This window comes from Eleutherodactylus coqui, chromosome 4 (assembly GCF_035609145.1).
Source record: "Eleutherodactylus coqui strain aEleCoq1 chromosome 4, aEleCoq1.hap1, whole genome shotgun sequence".
NCBI lineage: Eukaryota > Metazoa > Chordata > Amphibia > Anura > Eleutherodactylidae > Eleutherodactylus > Eleutherodactylus coqui.
The window spans coordinates 37,336,677-37,355,490 of record NC_089840.1 but is presented as its reverse complement, the minus strand read 5'-3'; the positions used below and the strand labels follow the sequence as shown (position 1 = coordinate 37,355,490).

The window sequence follows — 18,814 nt, the reverse complement described above, 5'->3', positions numbered from 1 at the left end:
CAGCCCTCTCACAGCACCCGACTCGGCCCTGGGAGTGCAGACGCTCGAGGGCCCGTTCCTCTGCTGTACCTCCAGGGCCTTAGATGCGAAGGGTTTATCCTCCGGGACACTAACCTACCTCAGATCAGTTAATCAGTATGCTCTGGATAGTGCTCCTGGATCGGGTAATGATTGCTGGGGGTGCACACTGGAGATCAATGGACGGTGTTAATTAGACCCCCCCCCCCCCCCCCCCATACAAACACACCTTTTTCTTTTCTTTTTTGGTACCCCATCTAACACCATTATTATTTTGTTAACATTTGATGGCTATCTTTGGTAGGTGCCCCCTACATTTTCAGAGTTTTGTACTCTAATCTACTGTTCGGCTTGAGCCTTTGCCCCTGCGTCTAATTTCTTGGTGTTGGGGGGGGACGGGGAGACCCTTATTTCTTGAGGTCTTTTCACCACCTTGAGTGAATGGTTTATTTGTGCTCTGGAACAAGCCTCTTGACACTGCCTTGATTGTGAGGTGTGGCTGCTGGAGTGCAGCTGGGTGCTTATTAAACCCCTTCTCTCCCCATGATGTAAGGGTACGTCATGGGAGCGGGTTACTTCCCACAAAATGACGTACTCTTACGTCATAGGGATAGTGCGAGATCGTAGCAGATCTTGCGCTATCCGGCAGCAGGAGTCGGCTGTCACTAGTAGCCGGCCTCCCGCTGCAAGAGCTGGGGTACATCAGAGATGTGCCCCCCCCCCCGCTGTTAACCCCTTCCTTGCCACGATCTAAGTGGCTCACGGCAGGGAAAGGGTTCACAGAGAGAGCCCGCTCCCTCTGTGACTTCAGCTAGCTCTCGCAATGTTATCGCAGAGAGCCTGGCTGGTTGCTATGGCAACAGGACGCCAGGTACCGGCGCCCTGTATTGCCATTGCCTAAGATCGCTGTAATAAGTGATAAGGCATGGCAGGAGGGAAGTCCTTGCATGCCTTATCGTAGCGATCATCAGTGCTGCAGTGTAAGTCCCTCAGAGGGACACAGATGGTGTAAAAAAAAAAATGAAAACAAATGTTTAAAAAAACCTTTTTTTTTATGCTTTTTCTCATAATAGCATTAAAAAAATCCCACAAATTTGGTATCGTCATGTCTGTAAAGACCCGTACAATAAATCAAACACGCTTTTTATCATGCACGGCAAAAAGCGTATAAAAAGAGCTAAAAAACTGAGGCAAAATGCAAATTTTTTGCATTTTGCCTTGCAAAAAACGCAATAAGAGTTTAAAAAAGTGTATGTACCCCAAAATGGTACCAATAAAAACTACAGCTCGTCTTGCAAAAAGTAAGCCCTCAGAGCTCCGTCCATGGGAAAATTAAAGTTATAGGACTTTGAATGCAGTGATTTAGGAAAAAATAATTTCTTAAAAAAAGGTTTTTTAGTGTGGAAAAACCTAAAAAAAATAAGATTTTTGGTATTGTTGTAACCGTATCGGCTCGCAGAAAAAATGTAGTGTGTCGTTTATGCTGCATAATTAACGCTTAAAAAAAAATCAATTGCAGAATTGATGCGTTTTCTCTCCCTACGATCATAAAAAAAAAAATACGTTTTACAATAGTCTATGTACCCAAAAATGGTACCAATAAAAACCACAGTTCGCCACGCAAAAAACAAGCCCTTATACGACCGTGTCAATGGAAAAATAAAAACGTTATGGCTTTTGAAAAATGGAGATGGAAAAAATACCGAAAGTCGTTTGGTCCTCAATGCCAAAATAGGCAGTGTCATTAAGGGGTTAAAATAAATAAATTATATATATGTGAGGGATTAGCATCAGGATGAGGTAGCAGCCTGGGCATCAACAGCCAGAGACAGTGACACAAGGAGTAAAGTTCAGAGTCCAGGCTTTGCCTGGGTTTATTTCAGACGAATAAAGCAAAACAGGCCTTAAAGGGGTTGTCCCGCGAAACAAAGTGGGGGTATACACTTCTGTATGGCCATATTAATGCACCTTGTAATGTACATTGTGCATTAATTATGAGCCATACAGAAGTTATTCACTTACCTGTTCCGTTGCTAGCGTCCCCGTCGCCATGGTGCCGTCTAATTTTCAGCGTCTAATTGCTCGATTAGACGCGCTTGTGCAGTCCGGTCTTCTCCCTTCTGAATGGGGCCGCTCGTGCCGGAGAGCTGGTCCTCGTAGCTCCGCCCCGTCACGTGTGCCGATTCCAGCCAATCAGGAGGCTGGAATCAGCAATGGACCGCACAGAAGCCCTGCGGTCCACCGAGGGTGAAGATCCCGGCGGCCATCTTCGCAAGGTAGGTAAGAAGTCACCGGAGCGCGGGGATTCGGGTAAGTACTATCCATTTTTTTTTTTTCAACACATGCATCGGGTTTGTCTCGCGCCGAACGGGGGGGCTATTGAAAAAAAAAACCCGTTTCGGCGCGGGACAACCCCTTTAACTCCAGGCCAACATAAATTAACCCCTGCTCGTCTGAACACTCACTATACATAGACCGGCCCTGACTACTCATTGCAAAAACACTGCTTGCTGCGCACAGCCAGTCTGGTCCTCAGACCTGTAGAGGTCTCACCACCTTCTCAAGACCTGCAGGCCCAGGTTTTTATGAGGCCTGACACCAGCCTCACCTGGTATGTGGGAATGGCCATCCCACCCTTCGCTTTGACCACTCCAGGAAAAGCCGGCCCGGACTATGCGGCTTGGAGCCACTATGTTACACTACAACGTGTCAGTAACTTAGTGTTACTGACACCCAAATGCTGGCTTCCTTCACCGAGCCCAGGCTGCTCGGTTACACGTATCTGCCCAAGTGCTCCCTAACGCCACATAAGAGAGCATCCTAAGAGAAACATACCTGCCCTCCACGACTTTGCCAGTCACTATCTCACTAATAAAAAAAAAAAAAAAAAAAATATATATATATATATATATATATATATATATATAAATAAAATCCTTTTTTTTCTTTTTTACCCCTTAAGGGCATGGCCTATTTCGATTCAGACTAGTGAATGAGGCCAGGATAAACTTCCCCTATAATATTTATGGTTGTGACTATAAGGTTCAGTTTTGGTCCCATCTTTCCACATTATTACAGAAGTCTCGAGGCTTTTCTCAATGATGTTTGGTGTTTTGGAAGCCTCAGTCCTGCGGTGTTGGTGTAGCAGTGTTTTCTGGCCTGTCTACCATGTAGCCCATTGTTTCATTACATGGGACTGTGTCTCAGAGAAGTCGGCATCTCTAGAGGAGTTACTTTTGGGTTTTCTTTGCATTTTCTTGGCAGCGGTGTGAGATCTCTTGTTTTATCTAACTGGTAATACCAGACCCCATCATTCTTCCACTTCTTGATCAGAGTGCGGACAGAACCAGTCGGAATGTTCACATTTTTGGATCCTTTTACTGATTTATAAAGTTGAACTACTTTTGCTCCTTGGATTCTTTTTGCCATTATTTTGCTTTAACCAAGGTTTAGTAATGAGCAAACTGAGTGCAGCCTGGAGGAAATGTACAAGGATGTCTCCAGAGAGGAGGAACTCTGCTGCATTGACTGATGTCTCCATATTTGTATCCTCACAGTTGTCCTCATCATCCTGATCCTATCATCCGTCTCATCAGTCTATGTGCGGAGAGGATCAGACATCACTGACTGCAGCATGAAATGTCCTCATACAAGAGATGTCCTGCAGCTGGACAGATTATGTGGAGCTGAAGAGACTAAACTACTGGAGTTGTGGTGTGATAATAGTTGGTCCCATAATCACTGGGACCCCAGACTCCACCTGAACACAAGCAGCGGGTGCTGGAGGCTGGCAGATGCCAGGAAGGACGACTCCTGCCTGTATGTTCTCTGGCGTCACAACAGTTCGGGGGGCTTCCGGCGCTCTACAGCCATCACTGTACTAGGTAAGAGCTGGTGGATCACAGGAGACATTTCTCTATTGTCCTCTATGAAAAACCTGATGGTCACCGACCTTCTCCTGATACTTCCAGATCCAGTTCTCATCTCCAACATAACCAGTAACTCCAGCCGGCTCGGTCAGGACATTGCTGTGAGCGTCCAGTTCTCTGGAGAGGAGGCGACTGTGACCTGGGAGGCGGACGGGGGGTCTCTTCCCCACAGATACCAGCTGATAGATGACAATAGGACGCTGATTATCCCGAGTGCCCAGAGAGAAGATGCCGGGAGGAGACTCCAGGTCCAGGTCACAAACCCAGTCAGTGAGGAGACCCGGGAATACCAGCTGGAGATTACAGGTAAGAGGGTATAACTGGGTATTATACTGACCTCACTCCTTCTATACCCCATGTACTGGAGATTACAGGTAAGAGGGTATTACTGGGTATTATACTGACCTCACACCTTCTATACCCCATGTACTGGAGATTACAGGTAAGAGGGTATTACTGAGTATTATAAAGACCTCACATCTTCTATACCCCATGTATTGCAGAATAAGGTAAGAGGGTATTACTGGGATATTATAAAGACCTCATACCTTCCATGCTCTATATATGGCTGAGTAAGGTAGGAGGGGTATTACTCAGGTATTCTAGAGGTAAAGGTAAAGTTCCCCCCTGCAAGCACCGCGTCATGACTGACGTTTTCTTGGCAGACTGTGTAGGGTGGTTTGCCATTGCCTTCCCCATTCATCTTTTACCCCCCAGCAAGCTGGGGACTCATTTTACCACCGCAGGAAGGAAGGCTGAGTCAACCTTTAGCCGGCTACCTGAACCAAGCGGTTGTGAGCAAGACCTTAGGGCTACATTTCTGCTGCCTTAACACTCTGCTCCATACGAGGCTCTCATACCTTCCATCTCCCATATACTACAGGAGTAAGGTAAGAGAGGTATTACTGGGGTATTATAGAGACCTCACACCTTCCATCCCCCATATACTGCAGAGTAAGGTAAGAGGGTATTATAGAGGCCTCACACCTTCCATCTCCCATATACTACAGAGTAAGGTAAGAGGGGTATTACTGGGGTATTATAGAGACCTCACAGCTTCCATCCCCCGTATACTACAGAGTAAGATGGTAAGAGGGTATTACAGAGACCTCACACTTCCTATGCAGTGGGCACAGTGATGTAGTTATAGTATTTTACCCAGTAATAAACCATAAAGCTGTCTTCTCTCGCCCCCATCTGTAGCAGCGCTGTAGTTTTGTGTTTGTTCCCATCAAGTTGGACATATAGCTGAGGGACAAATATAAAGTAGCTCAGCTAGCCATTCTGTACATAACGGTCATCACTGCAGACAATCATTGGCTCCAGCGGTCACATTACAAATATGGACGGGCATTGCTGCTGTCGTCAAGTTGTGGTCCCCCTACTTTAAAAAAGACATAGACAAACTGAAGCAAGTTCAGAGAAGAGTTACCAAGATGGTGAGCGGTCTGCAAATCATGTCCTAATGAGGAACGGTTAAAGGATCTGGGAATGTTTAGCTTGCAAAAAAAGAAGGCTGAGAGGAGACTTAATAGCGTCTACAAATATCTGAGGGGTTGTCACACTGCAGAGGGATCAGCCCTATTCTCCTTTGCACAAGGAAAGACTAAAAGCAATGGGATGAAACTGAAAGGGAGAAGACACAGATTAGATATTAGAAAAAATCTTTCCGACGGTGAGGGTGATCAATGAGTGGAACAGGTTACCACGGGAGGTGGTGAGTTCTCCTTTAATGGAAGTGTTCAAACAAAGGCTGGACAAATAGCTGTCTGGGATGATTTAGTGATCTTGCACTGAGCAGGGGGCCGGACCCGATGACCCTGGAGGTCCCTTCCAACTCTACCAGTCTATGATTCTATGAAACCAAAAACTACTATCACTGGATCGCTGGCTTCTTGTTGCTTGTAAACACTCCCTGCTCAACACTTCACATTTTATGTGAAACTAGCAAGAACTCAATGATGTCTTTCCGTTTAAACTCTCTGCACAAGCGTGGACGACCTTAGCGGTGACATCAGCGCTCGTGCAGTCATTTAAACGATGGTCGTCCTAGAGAAGATCCTTTTTGTGCTTTTACACAGCAATGATCATTATTGGTGAATGAACTGCTGTTTCTACGGGCCGATCTGTCCAGTTGTTATGCAGAAGCTGAATGATGAACTAATTAAGTGTTCGTCGTTCAGTCACGTGTGCCTATAGACTGAAAAATAATCATTCAGATTCTGTCTGTATGTTTGAAACTGAAGGATTTCTCAGTCCGTGTAAAAGGGCTCCAAGTCATCTTAGACTCTGCTACATCTGTCGCAGCACTGGAGCCTCGTTTTGTTGCCCCTCATTGATGCTGCAGGCCCAGCGCTGGTTGCATTTGTTGACATGAATATAATTTCCTGGTCGTCATGCCGACGGCCCCATTTACAATGGAGGTTGCCCTCTGACCTTGGTAGGGACAGGAAGAGCCCTTAAAAGCTCCTCCCTTTCCACCATTCCTCAGTGTCTTCCTGTCCCTACGGTGGACTGATGCAAGCTGCGGTGGGAAGAATGGTGGTGGTGCCAAAGAATCCCCTGGAGGGAAGAGGTCGGGGCGGCATACCAGTCCATGCATCCCCGGCCTGCGCCGCCATGGAGCCGGCAGTCGCCGAGCAGCGCAGGCCTCCATGAGCGGGTCAACGCCTTCTGACCTCCGGTGCCGCGATCGGGTAGTTCCTCCTGGCAGGGGAATGGCGGCTTCGTAGTCCAGCGAGCGCATCCTGGTGATGTCATCCGTCGCGGTGACATCACGCGCACAACGTAGGGGGTGTGGCTATGGGCGCAGCCCCGGAAATGGCTCCAGATTTAAATCTGCTTCGCAGGACAGGTTCTACTCCTGCATGGAAGTTATCCTGCAAACTGCCAGAAGTGCCTTTAGCAATGTCTACACTCGACAGCTCAGCACGTGAAAGAGAAGCAGATGCCCTACAAACCGTGAGTGGCTGTATGCCAAAAAAAAAAAGGAATATGCAAACTTGTCTCTGTGATTGATTATGATGCATATATGTTCCCTTTTTCTCTCCCTTTTCCCCCATTCTTGTATATGGGTTAGACTGATAAGGAATAGAGATGAGCGAACGTGCTCGGCCACGCCCCTTTTTCGCCCGAATACCGCGATTTTCGAGTACTTCACTACTCGGGTGAAAAGTACTCGGGGTCGCCGGGGGGCGGGGAGAGGCGTGGCGGCGTGGGGGGTAGCAGCGGGGAACAGGGGGGAGCCGTCTCTCTCTCCCTCCCCCCCCCCCCCCCACTCCCCGCTGCAACCCCCCGCGCCGCCACGGCGACCCCCGAATTTTTTCGCCCGAGTACGGAAGTACTCGAAAATCGCGGTATTCGGGCGAAAAAGGGGCGTGGCCGAGCACGTTCGCTCATCTCTAATAAGGAAGGTCCGAAGACTAAAGCAGACCCAAGAAAAAAATGTAGGAAGTGTGTTATCTGTAGCAAGAGACTTGAAGATAGTTACAAAAAGTCTCTATGTGAAGCATGCACTGGGAAGATCCTAGCGGAGGAAAGGGCGGGGTTTAAAACTGATATTAGGTCAATGATTAAGGAGGAATTGCAAGCCTCCATGGCGTCCTTCTCTCACCCTCAGGCTGGACCATCAAGGCATCCTAAAGGGTCAAGGCAGGCAGAATCGGCAAGTTCTATCTCCGGGCAGTCCCTGGAACCCCTATCAGAGGGGGAACTAGAAGTTCCGCTGCCGATAGCTGAGGACAAGAGAATATACTACTTTTCCTCAGATGACATGGGACACCTCATCAAGGCGATGAGGGAAACGATACAAGTCCACCCAGAACTGTCCAGGACGAGATGTTTGGGGGACTTCGGTCAAGAAGGAAAACTTTATTTCCGGTTAACCAGACCCTGCAGCAGATTATCGCAGACAAGTGGCAGGAACCGGAAAGAAGACTATCTGTCTCAAGAGAGATTAGAAACCGTCTGGCTTTTTCTCCGGAAGATGTCCGTCTGTATAGGGAGACCCCAAGGTCGACATGCAGATTGCCAAGATAGCCAAAAAAACTCTGCTACCTTTCGAAGATGCGTCCCAGCTCTCAGATCCTATGGACAAAAAAGTCGACAGACTGATGAGAAAGACCTGGGAAGCAACCGCCTTCACTATTGAGGCTAATATAGCGGCAATGTCAGTAGCCAGGTCTATGGTCCTGTGGTTGAACAGGATGGAAACCTCAATTAAAGAACGGGCTCCCAGAGAAGAATTAGCCAGATGCCTTCCCCTTCTGAAAATGGCCACCGCCTTTCTTGCAGATGCATCAGCGGAATCTGTTAGATACGGCACAAGAACTGCGGTCCTCAGCAACACCGCAAGAAGGCTGTTGTGATTGAAATCATGGTCAGCCGACGTGATGTCCAAAAATAAGCTCTGTGGAATCCCGTTCCAAGGAGAATATATGTTCGGGCCTGTCTTGGACAAAATCCTTGAAAAAGCGGGAGATAAAAACAAGATCCTTCCAGACAGAAGGTCCTATAAGAAGCCATCCTTTCCAAGGAGGACACGGCAGCCACCTCCAGAAACTAAAGGGAAAGGAAAAACAGGGAGATAGATGGTTGTATCCCAAAGGTGGTCGGGGTAAGGAAGTCCAATCCATTTCTGACCCAACGGGGTAGATTAACACGATGCCTAGACCAGTGGAGGGGGATAACATTCAACCCCTGGGTACTCCAGATAATTGAAACAGGGTATTGAATCGAATTTAACTCATTACCCCCTAGAATTTGTCACAGGAAGGGTTTAGCTTATCCCTCTTAAAACGTAACCTTTATTTCAAATAAAAAACTAAAAAGGATTTTTCGGTAAATCCTGAAAAAGACACAGACATACAAAAATATCTAGAACCTTGTCACAGGACTAGCTTGATGTGTGTGAGCCAGACGAACATATATTCATGGGAATAAGGTTTGCGAAAACACCGTATTGGGTATGTCGACCCTATTTCCCAGCACCCATCAAATGTTCGAAAAATGGCTGTGACCACTTCAGGGGTCAGTGTTCTTTAAAAAGATGGTGTTCCTAACTTATATAGATTTTCTATCAGTAGGCGGCAAAAATAGTAAGAGCTCCAAAACCCTGATGCACTAATCACTCTATGAGAAACGCTGTCTTTATTGTGTCACGGACCATAGGCATGCCACCATAACTGAGGACTGATGTCTCAGACCAATATGCATATGTAACATGGAGATGAAAGGTAGAGCTGCCGTGGTAGGTGACACAGGGTCACAAAATGCCACTAGGGTCAGAAGATAGGACCAAATAAATTGGTGCAAATAGGGTAATAGGTTCTGGCAAACATGCCACTAGAATCAAAAATTTAGACCAAATAAATTGGTGCAAATAAGTTCACAGGTTCCACTAGAGTCAAAAATTGGGACCAAACAAATTGGTGCAAATAGGTCCACAGGTTCAACGCGTTTCTGCTGAAATGTCGCAGCTTCATCAGGAACCCAAGGATAGAAATATTGCCAATGGTCAAATGCGGTATCTGACTGAATAAACTCCAATGTGTGGAGACAGCCGCATAGAGGAAGCGATAGTCGATCCTAACACTAAGTTAAAGTAACAGAGCAAGTATCTGATCTGAATAAACTCCAAAGTGTGGAGACAGTCGCATAGAGGAGGAGATAGTCGATCCTAACACTAAGTTAAGGTAACAATAAACCCAGTTTCCCCCCCGGCAAATGCAGGAACAAAATAATAAAAAGCAGCAGCACCTGCCTCAGTGGTAGGCTGGTGGCTATGAATCAGATCTGTGTCTAGTTGTAAGACCTCCCCTGATGGGGGTATGTGCCCTGCTAGCCAATAGAAGGAAGGTAGGTTTGTTAGCTCCGCCCACCAGAGGCGGGACCATGTCGGAGCAAGTGTTAACACAAGCAATCCAGAAAAAAAAAGACATGTTGGTAGATATGTTAATGAAGACAGGGAATGAATATACAACGTACATCTAGTGGATGCAGCATCTTTCCAAAAGATCTTCTATGAGGCACTTGGATGCGTGGCTGAAGATGCCGTGGGTGTAGTCACATGATCAACGGCGGTCATGTGACCGGCGTGATGACGTCACCCCCTGCAACGTTGGAGCGCCGTCTGTTAGCCCTGCCGAGAAGGGAATGAAGGACCCTTGGCGGTCATGTGACCGGACTTGGTCACATGACTTGTGTATGGCGTGATTACATCACCCGGATTGTATAAGGATGCCAGTGAATAGCGGGCGTCCATACGGCGTTAGATATGGAGATCTTGCTGTAGTCAAACGATCAGTCTGTACCATGACTAGTAATGTTAGTTAATTTGCAATGATAGCCATGATGTAGGGCGGGTAGCTAGATCTATGGCGCGGCAGCAGGATAAGAAGGAATGTATAGAACTATTTCATGTGTGCGCGCCCATCTAAATACACTGGGGGCATGGCCAAGTGAAGGGTAGGAACGCGGCAGCTGTCAAGTGGCACACCCACCTACCATGAAGATTTCTGATCTTGTACGTATCCCCATCTCGCTAATTCGTTAAATTAGGTAAGTATTGCACCCGTATAGTCCAAAAAGTAACCTGACATCATTTTGAGTGTCAGTTTACCATATTCTAATAAAAATCAATATGGCAAATGTATCCTAAATGCATATAAATAAACATGGATTCATGTGTTGATGTCCGTTTAATTACGTCTTGTAAACTCGCATATAGATGTTACAGAAGAGCTGCAGGAAAAAGCACGGAACTGTGCATATTCCAAGGTAAGTACGGTGCAGCAATGGTGAACCATATTACAATGCACGGGTAACCCGACATATCTTATGCTAAAATAGATCGATCATAAGGGAGATGTATTGGTGCCGTACATGCGGGATTGGACCTTATTCAGAAGGGCCAATTTACTGTGTAGTATTGAAAAAATGGCAAATAAGCTAGGTAAACAAGATCAAGAATATGCGTGGGTCTAGAGAAAGAACAAGCCTGGGGGTCTGAGATAGGTGCATAAAGATCAATACATGGCTATGCCAGGTTTGGAAGGGAAGGATTAACATATTGATAATTCAAATGGATGAGTGGTGCTGGTGTGTATTGGAGGACAGTGGATAAGGGGAGGGGAAAGGAAGACAGGGAGGGAAGCTGAATAGTACCAGAACTGGAAGCCCACTGGGCCAGATAGAATGAGTCAGTGTCTGCAAAAAATATGAATGTGGGACTGACCCTATGAAGACCAGAGGTGCGGTATCATTAGTAAATTTAGAAGAAACTGGAGAAAGATATTAATTCATTGAGGCCTTTCGGCTGTACACAATGCGAAAGGTCCATTGTGCTTCTTTTTGTAATAGACGTTTGTCTAGGTCACCACGTCGACCGAAGCTCTTAATAGATTCTATTCCCTGGAATTTTAAGAGGTCCGGATTGCCCTGGTTAAAATCTCTCATGTGGTTCGAGATAGGGGTTTTCTCGCCCCGTCTTATATTTCCCAGATGTGCTAGAATGCGTCACCTAAACTCCTGCTTAGTTTTTCCGATGTCATTTTTTTTACACGGGCAGGTAGCCATGTATACCAAATAGGAGGTACGGCAGTTGATGAATTCCCTCAGGTCGTAAGTTTTATTGGTACTGGCACTTGTTATTCTATCGCCCATCTGAATGTTGTTGCAGGCCTGGCAGTTGGAGCAGGGGAACGTCCCTTTGGGTTTGAATCTATTCAGCCAGGTATCCGGTTGTTGAGTTTTAAGGTGACTCTTTACTACCCTGTCTCTAATGTTTCTACCCCTTCTAAACGTAAGTAACGGGGTGGGTGGTAGGATGGCTTTTAGGTCTGGGTCGTCTTGGAGGATTCCCCAGTGTTTTGTAAGAAGCTCACGCATGAAGGGGACTCCAGTATCAAAGGTAGAAATGATGCGTACCTGTTGGTTGTTTGTGTGTTGGGACAAGGGCTGTTCTGTTTTGTTCCAGAGAGAACCGATAGGCCTTTTCGATGGAGTTGTTTGGGTAGCCTCTATCTATGAATCTCTTTTTGAGGTCATTGCTGAGTCGTTCAAAGTCTTCTTGCTCTGAGCAATTACGTCTCAGTCTTAGGAATTGGCCCTAAGGGATGCCATTCCTTAGTGAATAAGGATGGGCACTCTCCCAGGCAAGAAGACTATTCGAGGCAGTGGGTTTCCTGAACAAAGTGGATTGAAGGGACCCCTCAGAGGTCTTGAATATCAATATCTGAAAAAGTGATTGGAATCAGTTTGAATCTCCATTGTCAGTTTTAGATTTATGGAGTTTGTTTAGTGTGTTGACAAATTCGACAAAGGATTCCTTGGTACCTGACCATAGTACAAAGATGTCGTCTATGTATCTAAGCCACATTAATACTTTGTCTGTCCATTGTGCGTGGTGGTCCGTGAAGACAAATTTGGCCTCCCACCAGCCCAGGAACAGATTTGCGTAGGATGGGACGCAAGGGCTCCCCATCGCAATGCCCCTGAGCTGGTGGAAGAGTTGGCCGTTGAAGAGAAAGTAATTTCTTGTTAGGACAAAAGTAAGAAGATCTATGACGAATTGATTGTGGCGGTCATATCTGGTACCTTTTTGTTTCAGGAAATAACCCACTGCCTCGATCCCGATTTCATGGGGGATAGAACTGTAGAGACCCTCTACATTGAGGCTTGCCAGGAGAGTATCAGAATCGGTGTGGATCCCATCAATTACCCTCAAAACGTCAGTTGTGTCTCGGACGTAAGAGGGTAAAGCGGTGACAAAGGGACGCAGAATCTGATCAATATAGATCCCACTATTTTGGGTCATATTATCCAGGCCCGAAACAATGGGCCTGCCTTTTAGAGGATCCAAGCCTTTGTGGACCTTCGGTAGGCTATAGAAGGTGGAGATCTTTGGGTGCATTGGTAAGCGATACTCATATTCAGTTGTGTTGATACCTCCCCACATTTTAGCATCCTGAAGAATTCTCTTAAGATCTCTATAAACTAGATCTGTGGGATCAGAGACTAGTTTTCTGTATGTAGCCTTGTCTTCCAGAATACTTTCACACATATCTCTCTCTGATACGACAATATTTCCTCCTTTTGTCAGAGGGTTTTATTATTAAACTATCATTTTGTTCCAATGTCTCTTAATTCCTCAGTGGTCAAGTTGCTACGTATCCGCTCAGGAACCGAAATATCCCTGATTTCATTGAGGATAACTTTCTCAAATATATTGATGTGCGTAGAAGTATTGGGGGGGGGGGGATTTTTCACGCTCTTATTTCTCAATTCTGTGACAGGTCCTATCCCTTGGTCCCTATCTTGCTCCATTTCTAAAGCCATCAGGGCATCATGACCCGGTATGTCTCGAGGTTCTAAGCGCAATTCATTGGCTTTAGTCCGGTTCTGCACCACGAAGAACTTTCTCCACCTAATCTTGCAAAGAAAGAGGGCTATGTCCTTCGACCAGGCAAACCGATCAAATTGGCTTGCCGGGACGAAGGACAGGCCCCTTTCTAACACAGATACCTGGCTGCTCGTCAGAACTTGTGTGGAAAGGTTAATTACTTTCATTTTGTCACCTGGGATAGAAGTACCCACATCATTTTGGGTCACTGGAGTAGTCAAAGAGGTGTGAGTACCACATGTGTGTGCCTCAGAAGTATTATGACTTATGGTTTTAGAGGCCTCTATGGTTGAACAAAGGGATTGTGCTTTGGTTGGGGCATTAGTCATCCACCTTGGGTCACTTTGAGAAACAGACATGGCATTCGTCATGGCACCTGGGGTCAGTGGGTCAGACGTTGAGGAGAGAGAAGGTTGGGATTACGTTCGGGTTTTTCGGCAGACTTATTGGTTGTTAATGTTCTAGGGAGTGTAACCAGAGAACTCAATTGCTGTTGAGGTCCCTCCGTTCCCGCATCAGGTAGTGCCTTTTTGGTTGTGATAAAATACCCATGTTCCTGGTAATTAGCTGTCTTCCCCTTCCCCTGACTCGACCTCTTGGTCGGCCTCTGCCCCCTCCTAAAAAATGATTTCTATTAGGATGGGACGAGTTGGTCTCCCCCCTCTGACATTTCCGCCTCTGAAGAGCTAATTTCTGTACCTGACCTCAAATCTGAGCCTCTATAGACCTTGTTGTCTCTAAAATCCTGCAAGTCCCTCATAAAATATCTGTGTTTCTTTTCTTTCAGATGTCACCTATTTATCTATACTATCCTGAAGTTGTTTCTCTTTGGATCGCAACTCAGGATCGTTTGCAAAAGTTTTCGCCTTCTCGATGGTTTCATTTAATAATTTTGAATTCTTTTCTAGGCTCACTTTCTCTTCCTCGAGGAGGATTTGGATTAGTCTCAGGGATGACTCTGTTGGCTTTGTCCCATTTTTGCATGAAGTCAGTGGTACGACATTTCAAAGGTGGAAGCAGAGGAGAGCGTAAGCCCCGAGGAACGATTTGATGTTCCAAGTATTTGGACAAGCCCTGCACCTCCCACCAGTTGCGTGTGTAATCTTTATACACCGCATTGAGATTTTTGAAGCACATCCTAATATTGGTATAAGAGTGTTGCGAATTGAACTCTCTATCTGAAAAGACAGAGTTCGCATCTGCCAGCCAGCTGGTATGATCCCTGTCTGCAGAGAGGAAGCCTGCCATAATTGAAGAATAGAAGGGTTTCACAGTAGCAGGATAAACACCTAGATGTTAATCTTATTTGTCACAGGAAAGGTTTAGCTTATTCCTTCTTAAACCATAACCCCCCCCCCCTCCATTACCCCCTAGAAGATTCGTCCTAACCTCCCCAGGGTCTCCACAGGAACAGAAAAATCTGTTAAAAGGCATCCAGGAACTTAAAGACCTAGGAGTCATTATGCAGGTTCTCGAACACGAAAGGGGTGAGGGATTTTGTTCCCCCTTTTTCATGATAAAAAACCAAACGACTCTATTAGAACCATCTTTAACCTCAAAGCGTTAAACAAATTTATTTCTTACAAAAAATTTTAAATGGAAACAGTGAGGTTTATCGTACCCCTGATAGATCCCGACAACGTTATGTGCACCATAGACCTTAAAGAAGCGTCCTATCCCGTCCCGATAGCCGCAACCCATCACAAATACCTGAAGTTTGCTTTGGAGGATGGTGACATAGTCTATCACTACCAATTTGTGGCTCTACCCTTCGCTATCTCTACTGCCCCTAGAGTCTTCACGAAGATAGCGATAGAAATGATAGCTTACTTTAGGTGAAATCAAAGTCTTATTTTCCCCTTTTCCCCTATCTGGACGATTTGCTTGTATCAAAAACAATAGAGGCCATACGTGCAGACTTGTCCGTAGTCCTGTCCACCCTGGATGACTTGGGGTGGATAATAAACAAACAAAAATCAGATCTAATCCCAGGTACACAGAAGATATACCTAGGAGTACTCCTAGATTCCCATACCCAGGAATCACTGCTTCCACTGTCTAATAGTAAGGAACTTATTCAATATGTATAATCCCTTTGTCAGGCCACAACAGTGTCCATCAGGTCTTTCATGCAAAATAGATTGTCTCACCTCGCTTTGTCCATATGCGCTCACTGCATATAGCTTCAGTGGAGAAAGATAAATACGTCCGAAAAAAGCCACTCGATCAGGTGGTCTGTATACCGTAGTCGAATGCATCCAGATAAATGGGAACTCGGACTTTGGTGAATAAAATCTCTTTATTTGAAAATGTGCTTTATAAAATCAGAAACATGGAGGACGCGTTTCAGCTCAGTTTGAGCCTTGATCACCTCATACATCACGTCACTGCTTGTTCATTTAACCCCTTCCCGCTCCATGACGTACCGATACGTCATGGGAGCGGGGTACTTCCCGCAACATGACGTACTGGTACGTCATGTCATTAAGGTGTTGCCGCAGTGACAATCGCGGCGACACAGCAGTGACATCTCCTGACATAGTCAGCAGACAAGCGCTGCGTCCGGTCTGGGGACCAATCACAGCGGTCCCTCCCCCACGATCGCTGATTGGTCAGAGAAAAACTCCCTGACCAATCACAGCACGGCAGCGGAGTTCGCGCTGTTTACAGTAGGGGCTCCGTCTGCACCTCAGTGTGTTTCCGGTGCTTGTAGAGAGAGCAGCTACTGTGTATTCTGCGAAGAAAAAAAAAAAAGCGATTAGTGTGTAGATTAGGCAGGCAGTGTAGTGTAGTGATTGGCAGTGTAGTGAGTGATCAGCAGTGCAGTGATCAACAGTGTAGTGTAGTGCAGTGTAGTGAGTGTGTGAGGGATCTGTAGTGAGTGACCAGAAGTGTAGTGAGTGAGTGAGCTGTAGTGTGCGATCATCAGTGTAGTGTAGCGCAAAAAACTGTTTGTTCCCATTTCCTTACCTATCCCGTCACCCGTCATTAGTTAGTGTAGCATGTAGTTAGTTCGTCTAGTGTCAGTGTATTCGTCTGTAAAAAAAAACAAAACAAAAACCAAAAAAAGTTCTTGTTGTTCCCATTTCATTACCTACCCCGTCATTAGTCAGTGTAGTGTGTAGCGTATAGTTAGTCTGTCTAGTGACAGTGTATTCGTCTGTGTAAAAAAAGTTCCTGCTGTTCCCATTTCGTTACCTGCCCCATCACCCGTCATTAGTCAGTGTAGCATGTAGTTAGTCCGTCTAATGTGTTGCGTGTAGTTAGTCAGTGTAGCGTGTAGTCTTTCAGTATAAAAAAAAAAACAACAGCATGTGCTCAGTGCCATATTGTTCAGTGTGGATACACCGCATACGTTTTCGCTGTCTTTCTGACCTCGTCCCGTGGTCACCCCATCCCGCATTGTCCTATCCAATAAAACGTTTTCCCCGTGTGCTCAATTTTATATAACTATGGCCCACAGGAGGTACACTGCAGAGGAAGCCTATGCAATCATTGCATCAGACTCAGGTAGTGGTGATGACCCCACTTTTTGGGCATTTTCTGACTCATCATCATCATCATCGCTCCCTGCACCCACAAGAAGGCGTCCAAGGACCGCCACTGACCCCAATGAATCTGATGAAACTCACTGGAGTACCCCAGATCCCTGATTTTATTGGGAACCCAGGGATTCATTTTGATACGGCAGGGCTCAGAGGGAAGGACTTCTTCAAGGTTTTTTTTCCAGAAGAGTTTATTACCCATATTGTTACGCAGACTAATTTGTATGCCCAGAATTTTATTCAACAAAATGCCACCTCCAGCTACGCCAGACCCGATAAGTGGACCCCTGTGGATGCACCAGAGATATAAAAATTTGGGGGGCTTATACTAATTATGGGGCTAATAAAGAAGCCAACGATCATGGCGTACTGGACTACCGATATTTTGTACCATACCCCTATGTTCCGCATGGCGATGTCGAGAATGTGCTTTGAAAGTATTTTAAAATTCCTGCACTATGATGACAACCAGCAGTGCCCCCCCAGCGATCACCCCAATTATGATCGGTTATATAAAATCAGGCCCGTAATAGACCATTTTAATTCCAAGTTTGCCCAGGCGTATATCCCAGAGATAAATATTGCATTAGATGAGTCCCTGGTACACTTCAAGAGAAGGCTAAAATTCCACCAGTACCTGCCCAGTAAGCAGGCACGGTATGGCGTGAAGTTGTACAAGCTGTGCAAAAGTACATCAGGGTACACCCACAAGTTCCGCATTTATGAGGGTAAGGACACTAAAATTGAGTCTCCAGAATGCCCCCCCCCCCCCCCCCGTGCTGGGAGTAACAGGAAAAATAGTGTGGGAACTGGTGCACCCACTATTAGACCAGAGTTACCATCTGTACCTGGATAACTTTTATACCAGTGTCCCCCTATTTCAGTGCCTCGCTTCCAGAGGAACAGTGGCGTGTGGCACTGTTCGGAAAAATCAAAAAAGCCTCCCTAAGACGCTGCTTGGGCAACTGCTCAGAAGGGGTGAGAGCCGGGCCCAATGCAGCGACAATGTATTGTGCGTTAAATATAAGGACGAGGGATGTCCTTATGTTGATGACAATATACGGCCACAGTAGTACCCCCTGCCCAGTACGAGGTACCAGTGCAGAGATTCCCAAACTAGACTGTGTCCTCGACTATAAGTACATGGGAGGGGTCGATCTATCAGACCAGGTACGGGAGCCGTATAAAGCCATGCGGAAAACACGGGTGTGGTACAAAAAACTGGCCATGCACCTCGTACAGATGGCACTGAATGCCTACGTGCTGTTCCGAGGTGCAGGCCATAGGGGGACATTCCTTGAATTTCTGAAGAAAGTCATCAAAGACCTAATATTTGGGGACCAGGAGGTGGGGGAGAGGCCACAAGGATTGTACCAGAGCAGCATTTTCCCAGTGAAATTCCCTCCACTGCGACGAAGGGAAGGACCCAAAAGAGGTGCAGAGTCTGCTATAAACAGGGGATAAGAAAAGACACCGTATACCAGTGTAAGACGTGCCCCACACAACCCGCCCTGTGTATAAATAATTGTTTTAAGATCTACCACATGTCCCTGAAATTTTAATTTTATTATTGCCCTTACGTTTTACCCTGATGTACTTCACAGCTTGTACATAAAGCCACATGCTAGGTCCTTCCCTTCTGCGCCCTAACAACAGTTTAAATCCATATATGGGGCATTTCACTGTTGGGTAACATCATGGGGTACGTTTTCTCCTTCTGCCCCTGGTAAAAAATTAAAATCTGGGCCTAAAGCTGAACATTATTGGAAAATGTGAATTTGTCGTTCTCAACTCAAATTGTTAAAAAAAATTCGGCAAACACCCCTTAATAAATTCCCTGAGGGGTGTAGTTTCTAAAATGAGGTCAGTTGTTAGGGGTTTCAAATGCACTGGTACCTCAGGGGCAACTGCAAACCCTACAT

At 46.0% G+C, this 18,814-nt stretch overlaps 1 protein-coding gene across 4 annotated transcripts in view; it reads left to right on the top strand.

The window, feature by feature from the left end:
- Positions 1-18,814, top strand: part of LOC136625227 (uncharacterized) — a 118,037-nt gene that overhangs the window by 23,514 nt on the left and 75,709 nt on the right. For all 4 annotated transcript variants that reach the window (XR_010792516.1, XR_010792514.1, XR_010792515.1 and 1 more), the window contains exons 2-3: positions 3,576-3,902; positions 3,990-4,253. Coding sequence is in view for 1 of the 4 variants with exons in the window: in XM_066599268.1 (XP_066455365.1) it covers positions 3,576-3,902; positions 3,990-4,253 (591 nt within the window). In the remaining 3 variants the exon portion in view is untranslated. The remainder of the gene's footprint in view (positions 1-3,575; positions 3,903-3,989; positions 4,254-18,814) is intronic.